The sequence below is a fragment of the Lipotes vexillifer genome, unplaced genomic scaffold (assembly GCF_000442215.2).
Source record: "Lipotes vexillifer unplaced genomic scaffold, Lipotes_vexillifer_v1.1 scaffold522, whole genome shotgun sequence".
In the NCBI taxonomy this organism is placed as follows: domain Eukaryota; kingdom Metazoa; phylum Chordata; class Mammalia; order Artiodactyla; family Lipotidae; genus Lipotes; species Lipotes vexillifer.
The window spans coordinates 959,087-981,082 of NW_006780291.1; the positions used below are offsets into that span (position 1 = coordinate 959,087).

Consider the following 21,996-nt stretch of genomic DNA (forward strand, 5'->3'; position numbering starts at 1 on the left):
CGAGAGGGGTGTTTAGTGCGCCCAGAGGATAGAGGATTATACCTAAACCTCAAGCAAATTCCAAGAAGATTGCTTTGGCCTAAAACGTCCAGTCACAGTAGAGATCTCTACTAATAAGTCAGGAGACGCCTTATCTCCGTGTCAACAGCTTTTCATATCTGGCCTCATATAGACTAATAGTTAAGGATTTAACTTAGAAGTTTAGAAGACTTCCTGATGATCATGGTGGAAAGTTACTAAACTACCTGGTATAATAAAACCATGAAATCTTGCCTTTCTAGATTTCCAGGGAAAATGAGTAGGCAGTTGGAAAAATTTCAGGATTGTGAATTGTTTAATCTCTTGATTAAACTATGTAATTCTAGAATTTGTGTGACAGACTGTTATATAAACAAACAGCTAAACTTGTTTTTATAGCCTATCTAGTCTGTGTATTTCTTTGATGTTTATGTTATTTATTTTCTCACTATAATCTTCAATGAAGGTAAACAACAATGCTTTGTTCTACATTTGTTTAAAATTTTAAATCCTTCTCCAAATTTATTGGTTAAAAAATATGAGTTTATGTTTTATTATGCCAAAAGTATTGTTCGTTTTTCATCACCAACGAGTAAACCTTGTTCAAAACATTTTAACTTATAAACTAAAAAGTACCTATTACAAAGAGCATATTTTAAAAAATCCCAATTTTTTTCTCAATAATATATAGTATCTTGGAACATGCTTCTAGCCAGACCTAATTCAAAGATCCCTAATTTTTGTTAGTAACAGATTCATTGGAATATAATCTACATACCACACAATTTACCCTTTTGAAGTGTATAATTCAGTGTTTTAGTATCTTCACAGAATTGTGCAGCCGGCACCACAACTAGTTTTAGAACATTCTCATCACCCCAAAAAGAAACTTTGGACAAATTTAACAGTCATTCCCCATGCCCTCCAACCTTGCCAGCCCTGGGCAATCACTAATCCGCTCTCTGCTTCTATAGGTTTGCTTATTCTAGACATTTCATATAAAGAGAACTGCGCAGTGTGTGATCTTTTGTGACTGGCTTCACCAGTTAGCATAATGTCTTCAAAGTCTATACATGCTGCAGCATGTGTCAGTACTCCACTCCTTTTTGTTGCCTAACATTTCGTGATGTAGATATACCACATTTTATTTATCCATTCATCAGTTGATGGGTAGTTGGGTTGTTTCCACTTTTTCATTATTATGAATAATGGTGCTATGAATATTCATGTACAGGTTTTTGTGTAAAATATATTTTCCATTTTTCTTGGGCATATAATTAGACATGGAATTGCTGAGTCATATGGTAACTATGTTAAAACCTATGGCAAATGGTTTTCTAAAGTGGTGCATTATACTACCTTCTAACAAGTATTATGAGGGTTCCAGTGTCTCCACATCACAATACTTGTTAATATCTGGCTTTTTTATTATAGCCATTCTAGTGGGTGTGAAGTGGTATCTCATTGTGGCTTTGATTTGCTCTTCCCTAATGATATTGAGCATCTTTTCATTGGCTTATTGGCTATTCTTGTATCTTCTTTGGTAAAAATATATATATTTTTTATATATAAAAATATATATTTATATACTTTGCCTATTTTATTTTCTTTCTTTATTTTTGGCTGCGTTGGGTCTTTGTTGCTGCAGGCGGGCTTTCTCTAGTTGCGTCAAGTAGGGGCTAGTCTTTGTTACGGTGTGCGGGCTTCTCCTTGCAGTGGCTTCTCTTGTTGCAGAGCACAGGCTCTAGGCAAGCGCGGGCTCAATAGTTGTGGCGCATGAGCTTAGTTGCTCCGCGGCATGTGGGATCTTCCTGGACTAGGGATCAAACCCATGACCCCTGCATTGGCAGGCGATTCTTTTTTATTTATTTATTTTTTGTGTGGTACGCGGGCCTCTCACTGTTGTGGCCTCTCCCGTTGTGGAGCACAGGCTCCGGATGCGCAGGCTCAGCGGTCATGGCTCACGGGCCCAGCCGCTCCGCGGCATGTGGGATCTTCCCAGACCGGGGCACGAACCCGTGTCCCCTGCATGAGCAGGCAGACTCTCAACCACTGCACCACCAGGGAAGCCCTGGCAGGCGATTCTTAACCACTGCACCACCAGGGAAGTCCCACTTTGCCTATTTTAAATTGGATTACTTGTTTTTATTATTGAGTTGTAAGCATTCTTTATATATTCTAGATATAAGTCCTTATCAGATATATGATTTATAAATTTTTTTTTTCCCATTACATGGGTTGGCTGTTCATTTTCTTGATGGTGTCTTTTGAAGCACATTTTCTTTTTCTTTTTTTTTTTTTTTTTTTCCGGTACGCGGGCCTCTCACTGTTGTGGCCTCTCCCCTTGCGGAGCACAGGCTCCGGACGCGCAGGCTCAGCGGCCATGGCTCACGGACCCAGCCGCTCCGCGGCATGCGGGATCTTCCCGGACCGGGGCACGAACCCGTGTCCCCTGCATCGGCAGGCGGAGTCTCAACCACTGCGCCACCAGGGAAGCCCCTGAAGCACATTTTCTTAGTGGTGTTCTTTTAACAATGTTCAATTTATCTCTCTTTTGTTATATCATTTGGGTTTTTTGTTATATCTAAGAAACCATTGCCCAATCCAAGATCATGAAGATTTATGCCAATTTTCATCTAAATGTTTTATATTTTTAGCTATACACTTAGATCTTTGATCCATTTTGAGTTAATTTTTGTATATGGTATAAGGTAGGGGTTCAACTTCATTTTTTTTTGTATGTGGATAAACAATTGTTTCTGTATCATTTGTTTATTTATTTTGGCTGCACTGCATCTTAGTTGCAGCAAGTGGGATCTTCATTGTGGCATGCAGGATCTTTAGCTACAGTATGCAGGATATTTTAGTTGCAGCATGCAGACTCTTAGTTGTGACATGCACGCAGGTTCTAGTTGCCTGACCAGAGATTGAACCCCGGGCCCTGCATTGGGAACGTGGAGTCTTACCCACTGGACCACCAGGGAAGTCCCTGCACCATTTGTTTTGAAAAGACTATTCTTTCCCCATCGAATTGTTTTGGCATCCTTGTTGAAAATCAATTGACCACAAATGTGAGAGGGTATTTCTAGTAACTTTGTATGTGTGGTCTTATTTTTTTTTAATTTTTGTTTTTGTATTAGAATATAGTTGATTTACAGTGTTGTGTGTATGTGTGGTCTTAAAGTCTATTTTGTCTGATATTAGTATAGTCACTCTAGCTTGATTATGGTTGCTGTTTGCATGGTATATATTTTACCACCCTTTATTTTTTTCAACCTACTTGCATCAATGACATAACAAATTACTACAAGTTCAGTGGCTTAAAACAATACACATTTTTTATTTCAGAGTTTCCATTGGTCAGGAGTTTGGCATAGCTTAACTGGATTCTTTGCTCAGAGTCTCACAAGGTTGTGATCAAAGTGTTGGCTGGGCTACATTCTCATCTGGAGATTAGGGTCTTCTTCCAAGCTCATTCATGTTGTTGGAATAATTCAGTTGCTGTAGTTCTAAGACTGAGACCATCAACTCTTAGAGGTTACTGCTCTCCATAGGCAGTTCACAACACAGCTGTCTTCCTCAAGAGAGAGTGTCTTGAGAGCAATCAAGAGAATGTCTCAGCTGACTCAAGTCTCTCTGATTAGGGAAGGGATGGATCCACTTTCAAGGGAAAGTGATTATGCCACCTGGTTAGGCAGGCCCACCCAGGATAATCTCTCCTTTGATTAACTCAAATTGAATTTATTAAGGACCTTAATTACATCTGCAACATTCCCTCCCTTTTGCCATATTCTAGTGGTTAGAAGTAAGTCACAAAGTCTGTTCACACTCAAGGAGAGGGGATTACACAAAAGTGTAGATACTAGGGCAGCAAGAATTATGAGGGCTGTATTAGAATTATGCCCATGACAGATGGGGACATGGGGAGGAGCACAAATTCTCTGTGTATGTTCAGTGGTAGAGGTTCAGACTCTTTCATGAGGTTGCAATTAAGATGTTAACTAAAAGTTTGAGTGAGGCTGGGATCCACTTCCAAGATGGCTGACTCACATGGCTGTTGGGCAGGAGGCCTCAGTTCCTTCCCAACTAGACCTCTTCATAAGGCTGCTTGAATGTCTTCATGATATGGCAGCTGGCTTCCCTCAGAGTGCAAGATCCAAGAGAGAGCAAAGGAGAACAAGGAAGAAGCTGCAAAGACTTATATGTCCTAGTCTAATAAGTCACACACAGTCCTGCCTGCCACATTCAATTCATTTGAAGAGAGTCACTAAGTCTGGCCCACACTCAAGGGGAGGGGAATTAGGCTTCACCTAATTTGTTGACATATTTTAAAATCACCAGGGGGAGGGGAGAACAACTGGGTGAACAGGGTCAGGGCTAGAAGGAAGATTTTCACTATAGCTATCTTTATACTCTTTAAACTTTTGTATTTGACTATATTAATCAAATAATTATATTTCTTTTTTTTTTTTTTCCCCGGTACGCGGGCCTCTTCCCGCTGTGGCCTCTCCCGCCGCGGAGCAGAGGCTCCAGACGCGCAGGCCCAGCGGCCATGGCCCACGGGCCCAGCCGCTCCGCGGCATGTGGGACCCTCCCGGCCCGGGTCACGAACCCGCGTCCCCTGCACCGGCAGGCGGACTCCCAACCACTGCGCCACCAGGGAAGCCCAATTATATTTCTTTTAGAAAGAAACATTTTAAGCTATTTGGGAAAGAACTGGGAGAGAAATAAAAGAAAAAAAATGAGTTGAACAGGACGTTAATGAGAGAAATTGGTTGAAGTGAAATTGACCTTTGCCCCAAAAGATAGGAAACAGGGAGGGTCTACTTTCTGCTCACCCTGCCCCCTTCTCCCCACCCCAGGAGACTTAGCTTCTCACTTTCCCAGGCACAGGGTGATGGTGATGGTGCATGGCCAGTAAGCGTACTGGATAATGGGTTTGTGGAAGGGGAAGAACTCTGTAAGCCAAAACTGTTCTATGCGATGGTTTAACCGTGGGCGTTTATCGCATCTTATAGCTTAAGTCCTGTTACATTCCTCCTATCTAAATCATTTTGTAACCACAGCCTGTGATCACTACTGACTTTAAATAATATCGGATGGCATACAATGCCATTTCTGGATAATGTTTTACTTATAAGCTCCACTCTTCTGGCCCTACAACCCGCCCCCCCCTCAGGTTGGACATCTATTCTTTAACATAACTTGCTCAAACTGTCAAGCACGCCAAGAGGATTTACCCGAGTAATTAAACTGAAAGAGATTTAATGTGTACAAAGAACAGGAAACCCAACAGGTTTATTGTCTCTATAAAAAGTTCGTTAAGGTCGACTGTACCGACGTGTGCAGTACTAACTGTACTCACTGTGCCGGGAAGGAGGAACAAAGTTTTACAAACAAAACTATTCAATTTGTTCTAACCTCTCTTTTCATACCGTAATACACCCAGAAAAACTAAAAGTCCGCTTTCAGGCCATTTAAACGCAGTTACTTTTTCTGAAGGGTCTGGGAATGTGGGCAGAGCGCGCGCCCTCTCCCCGCCCCATCAGCGGTGAGCAAAGTCCTTCCAGTGACTCGTGGGGACCCCGGATTCCAAGCCGGGTCTTTGCAGCCCCGGGAGAGGCCAACTCCGAGGACGGTGGTGTCTGGGGTGCTAAGGGGACAGCTCCAGACGGAGCAGGGTTCACCCTCGCAAGGCCAAGGCTGCCCGGATTCGCTGGGGCCTTGCCCGACTCTGGCTCCAGCCCCGGTTCTTTGGGGGACACAGGGGAAGGCGGGCGGAGGAAGGACACGTCACGGGAGAGGGGCGGCGGGCCGGGCGGCAAAGGAACCCCAAGAAAAGGGCGAGCGCCGGGGGAGCCCCGGGGAGCGGAGAGCTCGTCGATGACAGCGAGACCCGGCCCCCGGGTCCCTGCCCGCCGCTTCCGGCGTTCTCCCGGCCCGCCCCGCGGCGGCCGTGCCACATCCTCCAGTGACGTCAGCCGGCGCCGCCATATTGGAAAGGCGCCGCCGCCGCCGCCGCCGCCGCCGCCGCCGCCGCCGCCGGTTCCTCCTCCTTCACCGCCTCCGCCTCGGAGCTCCGGCAGCCCCTGGGCTGCGACCGCAGGAAGGAAGGAGCCCCCTCGCCCGCCCCGACGCCCGGCCTGCCTGCTTCGCCCCGGCCCGTCTCCCCATGATTGCACCCGGCCCCGCTACCGACGGACGTCGCCCCAGCGCCCGGGTTTAACACGGAAGCGCGGGTCGGGGGCCGCGAAGGGAGGAAGAGGGAGACCCGGCAAGTCCCGCGTCCCTCTCGGCCCGGCGCGGCGCCTCGGCCGGAGCCATGACCTCGCTGACCCAGCGCAGCTCGGGGCTGGTGCAGCGGCGCACCGAGGCCTCCCGCAACGCCGCCGACAAGGAGCGGGCGGCTGGCGGCGGCGGCGGCGGCAACGGCGAGGACGACGCGCAGAGCCGTCGCGACGAGCAGGACGAAGATGACAAGGGCGACTCAAAGGAAACGCGGCTGACTCTGATGGAGGAGGTTCTCCTTCTGGGCCTCAAGGACCGAGAGGTGCGGGTGCAGCGGTCAGGTCGGGGGCGGCTGGTGCGGGGCCCCGGCGCCAGGCGGGAGCCTGGCTACCGGCTCCGCGCGTCTGCCCTCCTAGCTCCCGAGCTCCGCGCCCGGGAGCGCCCAGCTGGTCCCGGGCTTCCAGATCTTCCCCGCCCTGATTGCTTGGATTTCCCTTTCTCCTTTCACAGTCACTCCTTTCATTTTGACTCCCCGGCGGTCTGTTGCTTCCTCGCTTTTTTCCCGCGTGTTTAACCCCGGTAGACCCCAGGGTACAATTCCCACCTGGAGACTTGCAGGTTAGAGTGCACCCGAACTCATAGGTTCTGCAGGTTTTAGGACCTGGGAGATGAGTGGACCTAGGTCCACTCATCTGCTTTCTGGGAGATTAAAACAACAACAACAACAACAAGGTGTACTGTTTGGAATTTTGAAAACATTTCGGTGAAATGGTAATGGAGGCAAAAGTTGTTTTACTGATAGAAGTCCAACAAAAATCTCATGAAACCTGGAAATTGACTTCCTAGGTAAATTTGTTTTGCGTGAGAGATTATTTTTAGTATCGCGTTTACATTTTACCAGTTTACTATTCTTTAAAAAAGTCTTGCAGTCTCAAGGAGGGGCATTTTCGTGGGCGCGCTTGAAATGCTAGGTTTGTGATTTGATGAAAGGCCTCAGCGTTTCGATAGATACTTGTGTTCCGACTTTGAAACGATTGTTTTCACCCCAATACCTTGTGAGATTGTTCACACATAGAGAAGTTGAGAAAAATGCTGCAGTGGACACCTGTACACTCACCTCCTAGGTTCTATAATTAACATTTTGCTATATTTGCTTTATCACGTGTCTGTCTCCAAAAATGATTATTTTTAGAGACCTGCCAGAGGGTCAGACAGATGAATGTATATTGTATAAATCGTGTATGGTGAGGGGTCCCAGAAGCTTGTTTTATCTCCCTGTGGAAACTACAGACGGCACATTTTGAGAGTCAGATACAAAAATATCTAAGTTTTTTTTTTAGATAAAGTTTTCCCAATTCACAGAGGTGGGCAAAAAAAAAAATAAGTCTTATTAAAACAACTTAGTCTTATTCACCAAAACTTATCAGATATAGGTGAGTTTTATATAGATTGTTTGTGGACTCCTGATATTTAGTAATCTAATGAATTAAAATTTACCTTGATGGACATGTCTAGAGTATTTGCATTTTCTGTGTTTCCAGTTTGCTCAGGTTTTTCTGATGATCTCTTGAAAAAAGTTGATGTCCCTCTGGCTATGAAAGGGGCCCCAGTATCTGTGTTTTAATTACTGAGTTATGATGAAAGCAGACTGTATGTGAAATTCCTTTTTGTTCTTTGGAAAAGCAAACGTTGTATAGTGTCCTGGAAATGTGATTTTTAGAAAGTATTCTAAAAAAAAAAAGAAAGCTTTTTTTAGGCTTCACCATTTAGAATCTTGGTAATAAACATTTTTCTTTAAGTCTCTTTCTTTTTCCTTTGGGACAAAAGTAACATTATAAAAAATACCAAAAAAAAAAAAAAAAGCAAAGTGAAGAAAAGTCATCCATATTTCTGAGTGAACATTTTGGTTTATAGTTTTTGAGACTTTTCTATGTGGGTACATTCTGTGTGTAAAACTAAAACTTAAACGCTAAAACCAAAACTAGCTTTTGGACTTCTGAGTCACTCTAAATGAGAAATTATGGTGAGAAGGTACCTTTTTGTTTTTTTAAGTATGTGTTACTCTGAATGTTTAAGCTGAAACATATTAACATGCTGTTTTTCTGTGACTGGTTTTCATGAAGATAATCTAAAGAATTTATTTGTTGAAGCTTAATGATACTTACAAAACCTAGAAAATTTAAAGTTCTTTGGTGGTACATAATTGAAACCATCTGTTGTGTTTGTGTCAGGAGTCACTATACTTTGCCGTGTCATGGCCAAGGTCCAGACACTAGCTAATTCTGAGCATTTCAACAACCACATAGGGAAACTTTTTTTCCCTTTTGCAGGCAAGTGCATGGAGTTGAAGTGGCTGTGGGTGGGGTTGGGACTTCGCATTGCTTTAGACTTAGGTTTTAGGGATTAACCTGTATATTTTCCCCTGTCCTCACATCTTTACATAATAACTAGCCCTGGCAACTCATCCATTCATTTCTTTCTCTTTAGGAGATTCCTTCCACCCGCCCCCCCAGCCCCCCCTTTAAACTTCCTACTTTAGCTAGTTCCCTGCTTGGGGGGGGGAAACCAACCATGTCATAAATTTTGCATTATCCCAGTCCATTGTGTTTTTTATTGTTTTTTTTTTTTAAGAAATTTATTTATTTAATTTATTTCTGGCTGTGTTGGGTCTTCGTTGCTGCGCGCGGGCTTTCTCTAGCTGCGGCGAGCGTACTCTTCGTTGCAGTGCGTGGGCTTCTCATTGCGGTGGCTTGTCTTGTTGTGGAGCACGGGCTCTAGGTCCGCGGGCTTCAGTAGTTGTGGCGCACGGGCTCAGTAGTTGTGGCTCGCGGGCTCTAGAGCGCAGGCTCAGTAGTTGTGGCGCATGGGCTTAGTTGCTCCGCGGCATGTGAGATCTTCCCGGACCAGGGCTCGAAACCGTGTCCCCTGCATTGGGAGGTGGATTCTTAACCACTGCGCCACCAGGGAAGTCCCCTTACTAAGTTTAATATTAACAAATTCTAAACTTTACCTGTAATATATACAGCTTAATAAACTCACTGCTTTAACTTTTTATTATTTTTACTTAGTGTCCATCTTTGTTATATTTCTGGGTATTTTTAAGATATTTAAAAGCTAAATTCAAAGGTTAGGTTTGTCATTAATGATGGACACATTTTATATATATGTGAGCTAACCTTACTTGAAATCAGAACAAGAAGAATTTTAAAGAAATTGTGAGAGGTGAAATTAGTTTGACTTTTCAAAAATGCTGAGACTTATGGTTTGTTAAAAATGCTTTTTGTTGAATAACAAACCCACAGAAAAGTTCACGAGTGCGAAGAAGTTTTGCAAATTGAACACACCTGTTGAACCAGCACCTAGATCAAGAAACAACATGACCAGCTCTCCAGAAGCCCTGCTTGATTTCCTTTTCCAGTCACTGCCTGGTCCTCAAGGGTTACCACTGGCTTGACTTTAGAATTCAGCATAGAATAATTTTGCCTATTTTTGTACTTTTATTTGTGCCTTTTGTAAAGCAAAGTTTGTGAGTTTCATTCTTATTGTATGAGGTTGTCATTTGTTCTTTCTCATTGTATTATCAGCTTACTTTTAACACATTTACAGTCTATAATATTAAAATTATTTTAACTCGTATCCTGAATCTGATATTCTCTCCCTCACCCCTTTGCTGAACAGAAGGCTCAGCTTGCCTGCCAGTAAGCAGATGGTCTGGCTTCAGATTACCTCTTAGGGATGACTCTAAAGTTATTGTGAGTTTCATTTCAGATTTTTTACCAATGATTTTCCTTTCTGTCTTTTATTAAAACACCAATGCCTGGGCCCCTCTGGGGATTCCGATGCTCAGTCTGGGCAGAGGACATAGGTATTTGAAGTAAATTGTCAGAGGCCACAGCAAGGATGGCAGATGGGTTTAAATTTGAATTCAGCTTCCAAATAATTAGCAGGATTTCTGCTGTCTCCCCTGTAGTTGAGAGGAAGGAACTGCAAACAAGCTAGGTATTTTTTTCCTCCCAACTATTTGATTTTTCCATAGGTGCCTCCAGTAGTTAGTGTTTTCAGAATGCCTCGTTGAGAATTATGTGAAATAACTGGTGTCATATACTTTTAAATATCTTCATTCATGACAGTTCTTAGTGCTTTAAAGTTGGATTTGATTACTTTAAACGGCCAGGTATAATTTAAGAGTGTGCATGTGGAATAGCAGAGTGGAAAGAGGCAGTATAGTATAGTCCTGGTCTGCGGTGTATCCTTTGTTTTACATGTTATTTGATCTCTGAGCCTCAAAGCTCTCTAAAATGGAGAGAGACGTAGACCTCTCCTATGGTTCTGATTGGACTGCTGCGGACATTTATTGTTTTACTCTCCACCTTGTCCTTTCTAGGTTTTGTCTTGTTTTTAGGGTGTTCCCATTGGATGTATTTCCAGGGTGCACTGTTGAAGCATTTACCCTTTCTCTTTTGTGGTGCAGTCAGACCTAGACTTGTCCAACCAGACATTTTCTTCTGGGGCTTTGGATCTTGAGAACAGAACAGCAGGCTTGTGAGGGTTTTTGGAGACCTATCAGAGGAGTGTCAGTGTAGGTCAGAGTGTTCTCAGACTTGGGTCCCTTAGCTTCTTTCTCCCTAGCCCTTTGGTGCTTGTCTTTCCCATCCCGATTTTCCAGGCACCTTTCAATTTTGTAAGCTTTAGGAACCTTCCAGTAAAGTCCCTTTTTAAAGAAAGCCAGAGTCAATTGTTAATGTTTTTAATGATTGCAGATAAGAACCTTAATGTGATAATTTAACTCTATCTTGAAAAATAAGTAAGTGCTTGAGCTGGATAATACACACTTAGGGTAAAATAGTTAAGTTTAACTAAAATGATGGAACTGACTTTTGTGTGTCTTTTAAATTGGCTCCAACGATTGATACCAGAGTGTTCCATTTTTGGAGTAAGTTTCCCAAGGTCGCTACTTATCAAGATGGCTAACTTTTTTTTTTTTTAATTCTCCTTTCTGTACATGCAGTAATACACACCGTCTCTGGATATCAAATCTGTTAATGAGAAATTCATTTAACAAATATTCAGTATTTAAAGGTGTGCTAAGATTTCAGTAATTTAAAGTATAATAAAGACTTCAGAGTTTTGGAATTTTGTTATTCCTTTAATACAAATAATATGCTATTCATATTTTTGAAAGATTTGAGTTTTCATTTATTTTTTTCAGGTGTATTTAAGAGTAAGTACACACATAAGAGATATACAGGATCTCAAAAATTAGTTTTTGGAGGTCATTGGACCACTTGATTGTATCTTTTAAACAAGACTTTATGCTAGTGAGATTACTTTTCAGTGCTTCAGCGTCCTTTCACAGTGTGGCCAAAACATTCACTGATTCATTTTATAAGTCATACTAATATTTGATATTTATTAATTTTAAACCATCTGAGCATTCCTGTATGGATCATTTGAGATTATCTTGTAGAATTGTACTTTGAAATTATTTTGATCAAATATTTGGGGAGTTTTTATGATGTTTAAAGAGATTACCTATTACAGTAAGTGTCAGCTTACATGTAAATCTCAAAAGACCCTAAATGCATTATGCTTGTCCAGTTATGTCGTGTTAAACCTTTGGCCCAAACAAACTTTCCTTACTTTGTATCAGCATAATTTTTCTGCTATTAATCAGAGTAAATTTTCCCTACTTTGTATCAGCATAATTTTTCTGCTATTAATCAGAGTAAATTGTATCATTCAGAGTTGCTGTAGTCTTTGTTTAGGGGATTTTATTTTCATGCTAGTTTCCTTTTGAAGCAGCACAAAGAGACTGCTGGTCCCCACGTTTCTTCCACATAATAAGTGTAGTGACAAGTAACAAAGGTCGGAGCCTGGCTTCATTTTGGAATTGATGTTAGTGGCTTTAGGTTTCCCTGATCAAAGCTTGAAAGACTGCAACATGTCTCAAAAGTACTGTAGAGTGTTATAATTTAGTAAATCTTGGGGTTTTAATTTAGGTATTACAGGTAAATATATAAAATAGGCTGTTATTTTATTCATATTATCTCATCTTATTAGTTGTTTGGTAAACATCTGATCTGCAAGAATACAATTAATATTAAAGTACATTACATTGCCAGAAAAAATGCTTCTTGTAAATATACTTTTAAGCTGAAAAAGTTAAATTTTAAATGAAGAAAAGACCTTACTTTTAAACTTAATAAATTGTGTATAGTTTACATATTCCTTTAATAAGGGAAGGTCTTAAATTGGAGTCAAAGGATGAGTTTAAAAGTCTGTAAAACGTTCTGCAGTTGTGTGTGTTGTATGTGTATATTTTTCTGGAGAAAGAGAACATAGCCTTCAGATACTCAAAGCATTTAGTGAACCAGAAGGTTAAAAATTATCTAATAGAAACTGTTTCTTTGTTTTAGTTTTAAGTTTTTTGTTTTGGCTGTGTTTTGTCTTTTTTTTTTCCCTCTTGAAAATTGACTACAGAAAATTTCAGGTTTCAGGGTTGTGGTGGGTTGGATTTTCAGTTCTGTGAGGTTTGAGATAGGAAGCCAGCATTTCTGTAGCCTGGTCATTCTACCACATGTAGAATTCTAATACCTTCCGTGCATTAATCAAATATTTATTGAGCCAAGTCCCTGATGAGGTGCCACCACTAGGAAGAAGTTCTCTGTCTTCAAGCCCACTTCGTTTTGTTCTGTGGGTCAGAACTCTTACAGTAAAAGTAAAAAACTAAATTGTGTTGCTGTCGTAGAATCTTCCCATGGTGAATATCTCAGCTTGGCCTATAGCTGCCATTCAGAAAATATTTACTGAGTAAATCATGTATTTTCATTTAGGGTAGCGTCATACCCAAGGGAGGGAGAATTGGTTCTGGGGGTGGTGGTGAAAAATTCTGACTTCTTCTATGTGTAAAGCATAGATACACATATAGTGTGCCATCTTCCTAAAATTTTATGGGGGAGGGTGTGGTTATAGGAAAAAGTCTGAAAAAGCTCCTTTAGGGAGCAGTAATGGAAAAAAAACGTTGAGAAATAGTGAAATAAATGAATATTGAAAATACTAAGTTTGTGCTGAGTTGAGGATTAGAAATCTTTTTGTCCAATAGGACTTTTTTTGTGTGTGTGTGTGGTACGCGGGCCTCTCACCGTTGTGGCCTCTCCCGCCGCGGACGCGCAGGCTCAGCGGCCATGGCTCACGGGCCCAGCCGCTCCGTGGCACGTGGGATCCTCCTGGATCGGGGCACAAACCCGTGTCCCCTGCATCGGCAGGCAGACTCTCAACCACTGCGCCACCAGGGAAGCCCTCCACTAGGACTTTTTAATTGTAATAGAATTTGACTTGTAGTTCAGTAGTAGGAGGAACAGTTTTAGTATACTGAGCTGCAGGGAGTTGTGAGTTAAATTTTAAGAACAAAGTTATTCTTGTTGGTTGATAATGTATAGGTAAACTCTTTGTTCCCTACTCTCTACCCTCTGCCCTGTGGAGGGACTGGAAATAAAGGACTGCATATAAATTGCTAGTGGTTATTTTTACTCTGGTTTCATTTTCTAGTTCCAGTTTCTCAAATGCAACTGTTAAACGGTTTTATACTATGTTAACAAAATAAGCTCAGAAATAGCATTTTAAGAATTTAGCTTAAATTTCAGTCACTGAATTGAGCTTGTCATTTAATTTTTGTATCTATGCCCTGTTATATAAAATGGAGACAGATTTAGTTCAGTCCAACTTTTTTTTTCTTTAATAAGTTTATTTATTTATGGCTGCATTGGGTCTTTGTTGCTACACGTGGGCTTTCTCTAGCTATGGTGAGCAGGGGCCACTCTTCGTTTGGGTGCATGGGCTCTAGGCACGTGGGCTTCAGTAGTTGTGGCACTTAGGCTCAGTAGTTGTGGCTCACGGGCTTTAGAGCGCAGGCTCAGTAGTTGTGGCACGCAGGCTTAATTGCTCTGCGGCGTGTGTGATCTTTCTGGACCAGAGCTCGAACTCATGTCCCCTGCATTGGCAGGTGGATTCTCAACCACTGTGCCACCAGGGAAGCCCTAGTTCAGTCCAACTATTGAACACCTATGTGCCAGTGTCTTTGCTGGTGGTGAGGTTGCAAAGAAAAACTTCTTACCCTCAGGAGCATCCGGATAGTCTATATAGAAGACAGATTTGCAAATGATTCCAATAAAATAAGTTATTGACTTTAATGGAAGTACACGTTAAGTGCAATAGGGACGTAAGGGGGTGCCTTGGATCAGGAATCAGAAGATTGCCATGTTTTTGATTTCCAGCCTTGCCTTTGAGTAGTTAGAATAATTAGTTACGATAAATGCTTTAAATTCTTAGACCCTCAGTTACCCCCTGGGCACAATGGGCCTACATTTGTGGGCTGTCCCATAACCTCTAAATTGTAGGGATCCAGTGAATTGGCATATGTGCAAGTGCTTTAAAAACTGCAAGGTGTTGAACAAATGCAAATAGGTAATTACCTAGCCCAGAGAAGAATTAAGATTTATAGTGATCTTGACAAATATTTAATATTTCCGCTGTTTTTATTATTTCTTAACCCTCTTGTGCTTTGCTGGGCTTAGTGAACATTCTCTTCAAATGCAATTAGTTATCTGTGCTCACTTACCTTTGTGTTTGTCCTGAACCCACAACCCGTTTTTTTTTTTTTTTTTTTGGTAATCCTTGGCATGCTGTACTGGGAAATCTGGAAAGCTGAAGTACCACTTCTTATTCTTAGGCCAAGTCCGGAGTCTTCCTTGAACAATTCTTATAAGATACTGCTGACTCTCCAGAGACATCAGAAGCCTCCAAAATGATAAATGATTCTAATGACAAGTAAACAAAATAACACATGTAAAGTGCCTAATATAGTTGGTGCACAGAAGTATTAGGTTTCATCATGTCTTGGCTCTAAGTTGGAAAGCTTAAAAAGGTCCTTGACCTTTTCTAACCCCTCTGGTCACCAGTTCTTCCCACCTTTCGTTGTTCCCACCTCCCGTTTTTGATGCCCCTTCTCCCATTTTTTAGGGGGAAGGGTCCTTCCTGCCTAAGTTCAAGGCCAGGATCTCTTGAAGGTCTTAGGGCTGGGTCGCCTCGAGAAGGCATTGGCCCACAACTCTTTCTTTTTAAATTTATCTTTTATTGAAACATTTTCCCCATTTCCTCCATATCTTGTAATTTACTTTTCATTTCTCCTTCACTGTAGGTCCTTTGGCTACCAAAGTGCCTTCCCTGAGGAGGTTGAGAGTGGGGAAAGACGTGGGAATAACACTTTGCAAAATTGCCCCAAATTATAAAATTGTACTTTGTGCAAGGTTTCGTTAAATGGGACTAGGAATGAAATAAAGTAACAAGAAAAGTCCTGGTCTTCACACGTTTATAGTCTAGTAGTGGGGAGATAAGGCACTTGAGAATTAAAGTAACAGTGTAAGTAGTACTGTCCTAAGTGCCAGTTGGGTAGAAGACGACAGTACATTTTTGGTTCAGGGGAAGTAGTGAATTAGGCCGAGGCTGTCCCGGAAAGTGTCAGAAGCAATGGGGAGTTGGGCCGTACATTGCACTCTTTACAGAAGAAGGGGCATTCCAGTTTAGGAGAGTAGGGGGAGCTAGGGCTTGCAACAGAACCTCCTGGGGAATTCTATTCACAGAGTACTTCGAAGCTGACTGGAAAGTGGTTTTGGGATTAACTTCCATTTGATTGTCACAAATAGTGTTTTAAGATGGCGTCTATGAAATTCTAAATTAAAGTTAAAAAATTGTTTTAACATACGTTTTAGTGATTTTCAAAAATATTTGATACGTTTAGAAATTGTTTTTAAGTTTTGAACTTACAGTATTTTGTCCATCCATCCATCCATTTCTCACTTGTCCTCAAATAGTGGAGGATCGTTTATGCTCTGGGCAGTGTTCCTAGTGCTGGGCTAGAAACATTATTAAAATGGTTCCCTCGTAGAGTCTCCATAGTCTTAACTGTGACTGATAGGTCTAAAAGAATAAAAGGAAAGGTTTTTTTTCAACTTTTTTTATTGTGGTAAAATATACATAACGTTTACTGTTTCCGCCAATTTAAAGTGTACAGCTCAGTGGTGTTAAGGACCTTCACGTTGTTGTGAATGTTGCAACCATCATCACAATTCCTTTCCAAACTGCAACTCTTAACCATTAGCTAACTGCTCCTTTCCCCCCTCCCCCTAGCCTCTGGTAACCCTCATTCCATTCTGCTTTCTCTCTCTGAATTTGACTCTTCTAGATACTTTGTTAAGTAGAATTGTATATCTGACCTTTTGTGTCTTTACTATTTTACTTAGCATAAATGTTTTCAGGGTTCGTTCAGGTTGTAGCATGTATCAGAATTTCATTCTTTTTTAAGGCTGAATAATATTCATTATATGTATATATCACAGTTTGTTTATCCATTCAACTATCATGGACATTTTGGTTGTTTCTGCTTTTAAGCTATTGTGAATAAGGCTGCTTTTGGAACATTGTTGATTGAGTTGTTTGAGTCCCTGCTTCAATTCTTTTGGAGATATACCTAGAAGTAGGATTGCTGGATCACATGGTAATTCTGTGTTTAATTTTCTTGAGGAACTACCATACTGTTTTCCACAGTAGCTGTACCATTTTACATTCCCAGCAGCAATGCACAAGGATTGCAGTTTCTCCACATCCTGGCTGTCACTTGCTACTTTTTGGTTTTTTGGGTTTTTAAAAAAAATTTATTAAATTTATTTATTTTTGGCTGCATTGGGTCTTCGTTGCTGCACACGGGCTTTCTCTAGTTGCGGTGAGCGTGGGCTACTCTTCATTGCGGTGCACGTGCTTCTCATTGCGGTGGCTTCTCTTGTTGCGGAGCACAGGCTCTAGGTGCACGGGGTTTAGTAGTTGTGGCACACGGGCTTAGTTGCTCTGCAGCATGTGGGATCTTCCTGGACCAGGGATCGAACCTGTGTCCCCTGCATTGGTAGGCGGACTCTTAACCACTGCACCACCAGGGAAGTCCCTTTTGCCCATTTTTTAATCAGTTTTTGTTGTTGTTGTTGAGTTTTAGAAGTTCTTTATATATTGAGATACTAATCTCTTATCAGGTACAGGCATCCCATGTCTTGTTTTATTGCACTTCACTTTGTTAAGTGCTTCACAGATATTGCTTTTTTTTTTTAAATTGATGGTTTGTGGCAACCCTGTGTTGTCAGATGATTTATAGTGTAAACATAACTTTTATATGCACAGAAAATTTGTGTGACTTGCTTTATTGTGATATTTCCTTTATTTCAGTGGTCTGGAACTGAACCCACACTATCTCTGAGGTATGCCTGTATGTGATTTGCAAATATTTTCTCCCAGTCAGTGGGTTGCCTTTTCGCTCTGTTGATAATGTCCTTTAATGATGGAGTATACTTTCTTTTTTCTTTTTTTTGCCTGTACTTTTGGTGTCCTATTCAATAATTCATTTCCAAATTCAGTGTCATAAAGCTTTTCTGTTGTTTTCTATAAGTTTTATAGTTTTAATTCTTAATTTGAGGTCTTTGATCGATTATGAGTTAGTTTTTGTGTAGGATATAAGGTAAGGGTCCAAATTCATTCTTTTACATGTGGATATCCAATTTTCTCAGCACCATTTGCTGAGAAGACTGTTCTTTCTCTATTGAATGGTCTTGGCCTCCTTGTCAAAATCATATGATCATACATGTGAGGGTTTATTTCTGGGCTCTCTAATCTATTCCATTGGCCTAATGTCTGTCTTTATGCCAGTACAACATTGTTTTGATTACTGTGGCTTTGTAATAAGTTTTTTTTTAATTTTTAAATTTTAATTTTTTTAATAAATTTTATTTTTGGCTGCATTGGGTCTTTGTTGCTGCGTGCGGGCTTTCTCTAGTTGCGGCGAGCGGGGGCTACTCTTCATTGCGGTGCGCGGGCTTCTCATTGCAGTGGCTTCTCTTGTTGTAGAGCAGGGGCTCTAGGTGCGCGGGCTTCAGTAGTTGTGGCTCGTGAGTTCTAGAGCGCAGGCTCAGTAGTTGTGGTGCACGGGTTCAGTTGCTCTGTGGCATGTGGGATCTTCCTGGACCAGGGCTCGAACCCGTGTCCCCTGCATTGGCAGGCAGATTCTTAACCAGTGCACCACCAGGGAAGTCCCTGTAATAAGTTTTGAAATCAGGAAGTGTGAATCCTCTAACTTTGTTCAAGTTGTAAATTTTTGAAAATGAAACTAGATATTAAAAGAATTATCCGTCTGCCTAAATAGTTAGAGGGCTTGAAAAGAGCTCAGAGGTCTCATTTAGACAGTCCCTTGTAGTCTTTTCACTCTCTTTGTCTTTTTTGTCTGTCTGCAGATTTGTACTGGGTTGTAAGTGCCTTTAGGAAATGCGAAAGGAGAGGTCCAGTAACTTATTTATTGGGTTGGCCAAAAAGTTCGTTCAGGTTTTTCTGTAAAATGTTACAGAAAAACCTGAACGAACTTTTTGGCCAGCCCAATATTTGTATATAAACTTTATGCTTCAGTAGGCAGTTGCAAATTTGGTGTTCAGGAGAGATGTTCGGACTGGAAATGGAGATTTGGGAGTCGCATCTTTGCACTAAGATGTTCTGCATTCCTTGTCAGAGCCCATACGCTTGCAGCCACACAGTTGTTAGGTCAGACTCTACAGCCTTCTCTCTTTCACCATCCACATCTACTAGGTGACTCAGTTTACATTCTCTGAAGTAATTCTTTGAATTTGTCTTCTCTCCATTCTCAGGGCCACTGCCTTAGTTCAGGCCCTCATTATTCTCCGCAGTGACTATTTAAAATCTTCACCACTCCCTTAAAGTCTCTTGTTTTACTCCTTCCTTGCTCTGAGCCTACAGATAGAGGATTCCCTCACCTGTCTTCCCCTGCCTACCTTTATCTGCAGCTCTCCTGTTCAGTAAGTGGCCTTCTTGTAGGCTGATCGCCTGCTCTCACCCCAGTATGCACTCTGCTCCTTTGGGGTTCTTGCTCTTTCAGGTCTTGTGTCTCCTTTTCCTGCATCCATCCATCTCCTCCAGTAACCACACACTACCGTTTGAAGCCTTGTCGTGACTTTACGTTCCCCATTTCCTTTGTGGGTATGTTCTGATTATAAACTTTGTTGTTAGAAACTCTGCCTTCAGTAGAATTGGTGTTGAAGAGGGTTTGTGTGTTTGTATGTTTTTTTCTTTGTTTGGTTGGGGAAGTAGCTCTTCTCTTACCTCCAGATTTCTTGGATCACGTTTTGGCAGATGCCTTTGCCTCATCTGTGGAACAGTGGCAGCCTTTTTCTAGTCCTCTGCCATTCAGCGGAAATTAAAAAACATCTTAATAGCTGGTAAGAAAAGAGAATTCCTTTGAAGGGAGGAATTCCTTATGTGGGCTCTTGTCTAGATTTCATGAGGAAGGGAAAAGTGACTCTGTCATCAGTGGTAGAGCGGGTAGGAGTGCTCGGTGCTGTGGGGACTGGGGCAAGTGAAGGAGACCTGAAGTTGGGGGGTGTCACCGAAGAGGGATGTTGGAAATGGAAGGGAACACTTTACGGAGATAAGTTTTGAGCAGGTTTTTTCTTCTTTCTTTTTTAATTTTTATTTTTGTTGCATTGGGTCTTTGTTGCTGTGCGCGGGCTTTCTCTAGTAGCCCCTGCTGAGCAGGGGCTACTCTTTGTAGCGGTGCGTGGGCTTCTCATTGTGGTGGCTTCTCTTGTTGCGGAGCACAGGCTCTAGGTGCATGGGCTTCAGTAGTTGCGGCACGTGGGCTCAGTAGTTGTGGCTTATGGGCTCTAGAGCTCAGGCTCAGTAGTTGCGGCGCATGGGCTTAGTTGCTCCACAACATGTGGGATCTTCCCAGACCAGGGCTTGAACCCGCGTCCCCTGCATTGGCAGGCAGATTCTTAACCACTGCACCACCAGGGAAGCCCCACTGAGCAGAATTTTGAATGAGATGTAGCATGTGACTTGATAGGAAACTAGCATTCTAGATGGGATATATTATGAGAAATTATATATGTGAAAATAACTAGATGGGAAAGTTATCCTTCTAAAAATGTTATTTTACACAGCTGAAGAAGAAAATCTGAGTCGTCTAATAATGAGAACTGAGCTATGAGGGGGATTGTACGTAGACTAGGGAAAATAAAAAGTCATTCGTCCCTTAGGACCTTTACACATAAGTTGGCGATGATGTTGGAGGCAGTTGGAGGTCTTAAAGATAGCAGGAATAATGTAAACTGGATTTTTGGAACGGCATTTCTTTTAAGTGAAGAGAGGATTGGCAGACGGAAAAGCTAGAGGCAGGAAGGTTTGTAGTAGGCTTGAAGTTACTAGAATTTGTGAAATTTGGTGCCTGGATCTTGGATGAAGAGGGAACGGGACAGATCAGAAAGATAATTATTATAGAAGAATTATTTGGATTTAATTACCATTAAAGCTTAGAGAGGAGAAAAGATGATTGGTTTGAGTTTAAAGAACCAATAGGTAGTAATATTGTCTTAATTATTTTCTTACACAAGTCTGTGCTCATTGTTGAAAAAGATTTAGAAAATATAGATTACAAAAGAGAAAAATAAAATCCATAATTCAACTTTTATTCCTTCAACAAACACTTATGGAGCGTCTGCTATATAGCAGGCACCGTACTAAGGAAGACAGACTCATATATAAACACATACAGATAGGTACATATATGTGTAAATTATACACCGTATAGTTACTGTGAAAGAAAATCAGAGGATGCTGTATGAGAATGGGTGTTGAGGGGAGGGCACAGGGAAGAACTTTTGAAGGAAATAATATTTAGGCTGAGACCCAAAGAATGGATAGCTGCCAAATCCAGTGAAGACAGACTAGTATGTTTCAAGGCCCTGAGGTGATAAAGAGCTTGGTTTGGCTTGAGGAACTGAAAGATGGTTCAAGGCAGGAGTGGAGCTATAGGGAGAAAGACCTGAGATGATGATAGAGTGATAGAGTGCCAGAACATAGAGTCCTTACAAATCAGGTTAAGGATTTTGTGTATTATGCTGAGTGCAATTGGGGAACCATTGACGGATTTAGGGAGTGGTATACCCAATCTTTATTTTAAAGGAAAGTTCTGTGTGGAGGACGGATTGAACAAAGGCAAGAAGTGGAAGTTGGCGGTAGTATTTTGATATTACATTATTCTTCCAGTCCTATTTTAAACGAGTTTACCTATGTTTATTTTTTTACTAAACAGAAGAAATCTCATTCCAGTACTGTTTTGTAACCCCTTTTCTCTTAATGATACCTAGTGACTACCTTCCCGTGTTAGTAAATAGGATCTTTCCAGTGAGAAATAAGGTGCTCCATTATTTGCCGTGACTGCATGGTAGAACATATTATTTGATGTACCCTAATTAGTAGGGGTGTATTATAAATATGGTCATGCTGTGGACCTTCATCCTTTATTTATTTTTCTCTCTAATGGCCTGGAACTCACATTATTACTTTTTTTAGGCCTTCGTGTTTGTATTTGCAGATTCCTCTCTATAGGGTCTCCCTTTCTCCACCTGGCAGCCATTTCTTATCCATCTCTTGATGCCCAGCTGAAGCTCTTTTTGCCTTATTCTAATCCCCAAGGCACCGTCCGTTGCTCTCATATGCCTTTTCCTTATTGTTGTGTACACCTAGCACAATGTCTAGAATGCTGTAGTTGTTTATGCGTGTGTGTTAGACTGCTGGGGTTGCCATACAAAATACCAACAGAATTAGTTTAAACAGCAGAAATTCCTTTTCTCATGGTCCTGGAGGCTA

The 21,996-nt window shown here is 41.6% G+C and overlaps 1 protein-coding gene across 1 annotated transcript in view; it reads left to right on the forward strand.

Moving 5' to 3' along the window:
* The first annotated feature begins 6,014 nt into the window (after window positions 1–6,014).
* Window positions 6,015–21,996, forward strand: part of GOLPH3 (golgi phosphoprotein 3) — a 53,210-nt gene continuing 37,228 nt past the window's right edge. The window contains exon 1 of the mRNA XM_007453361.1: window positions 6,015–6,568. Within this exon, the coding sequence (XP_007453423.1) occupies window positions 6,341–6,568 (228 nt within the window). The 5' untranslated portion in view covers window positions 6,015–6,340. The remainder of the gene's footprint in view (window positions 6,569–21,996) is intronic.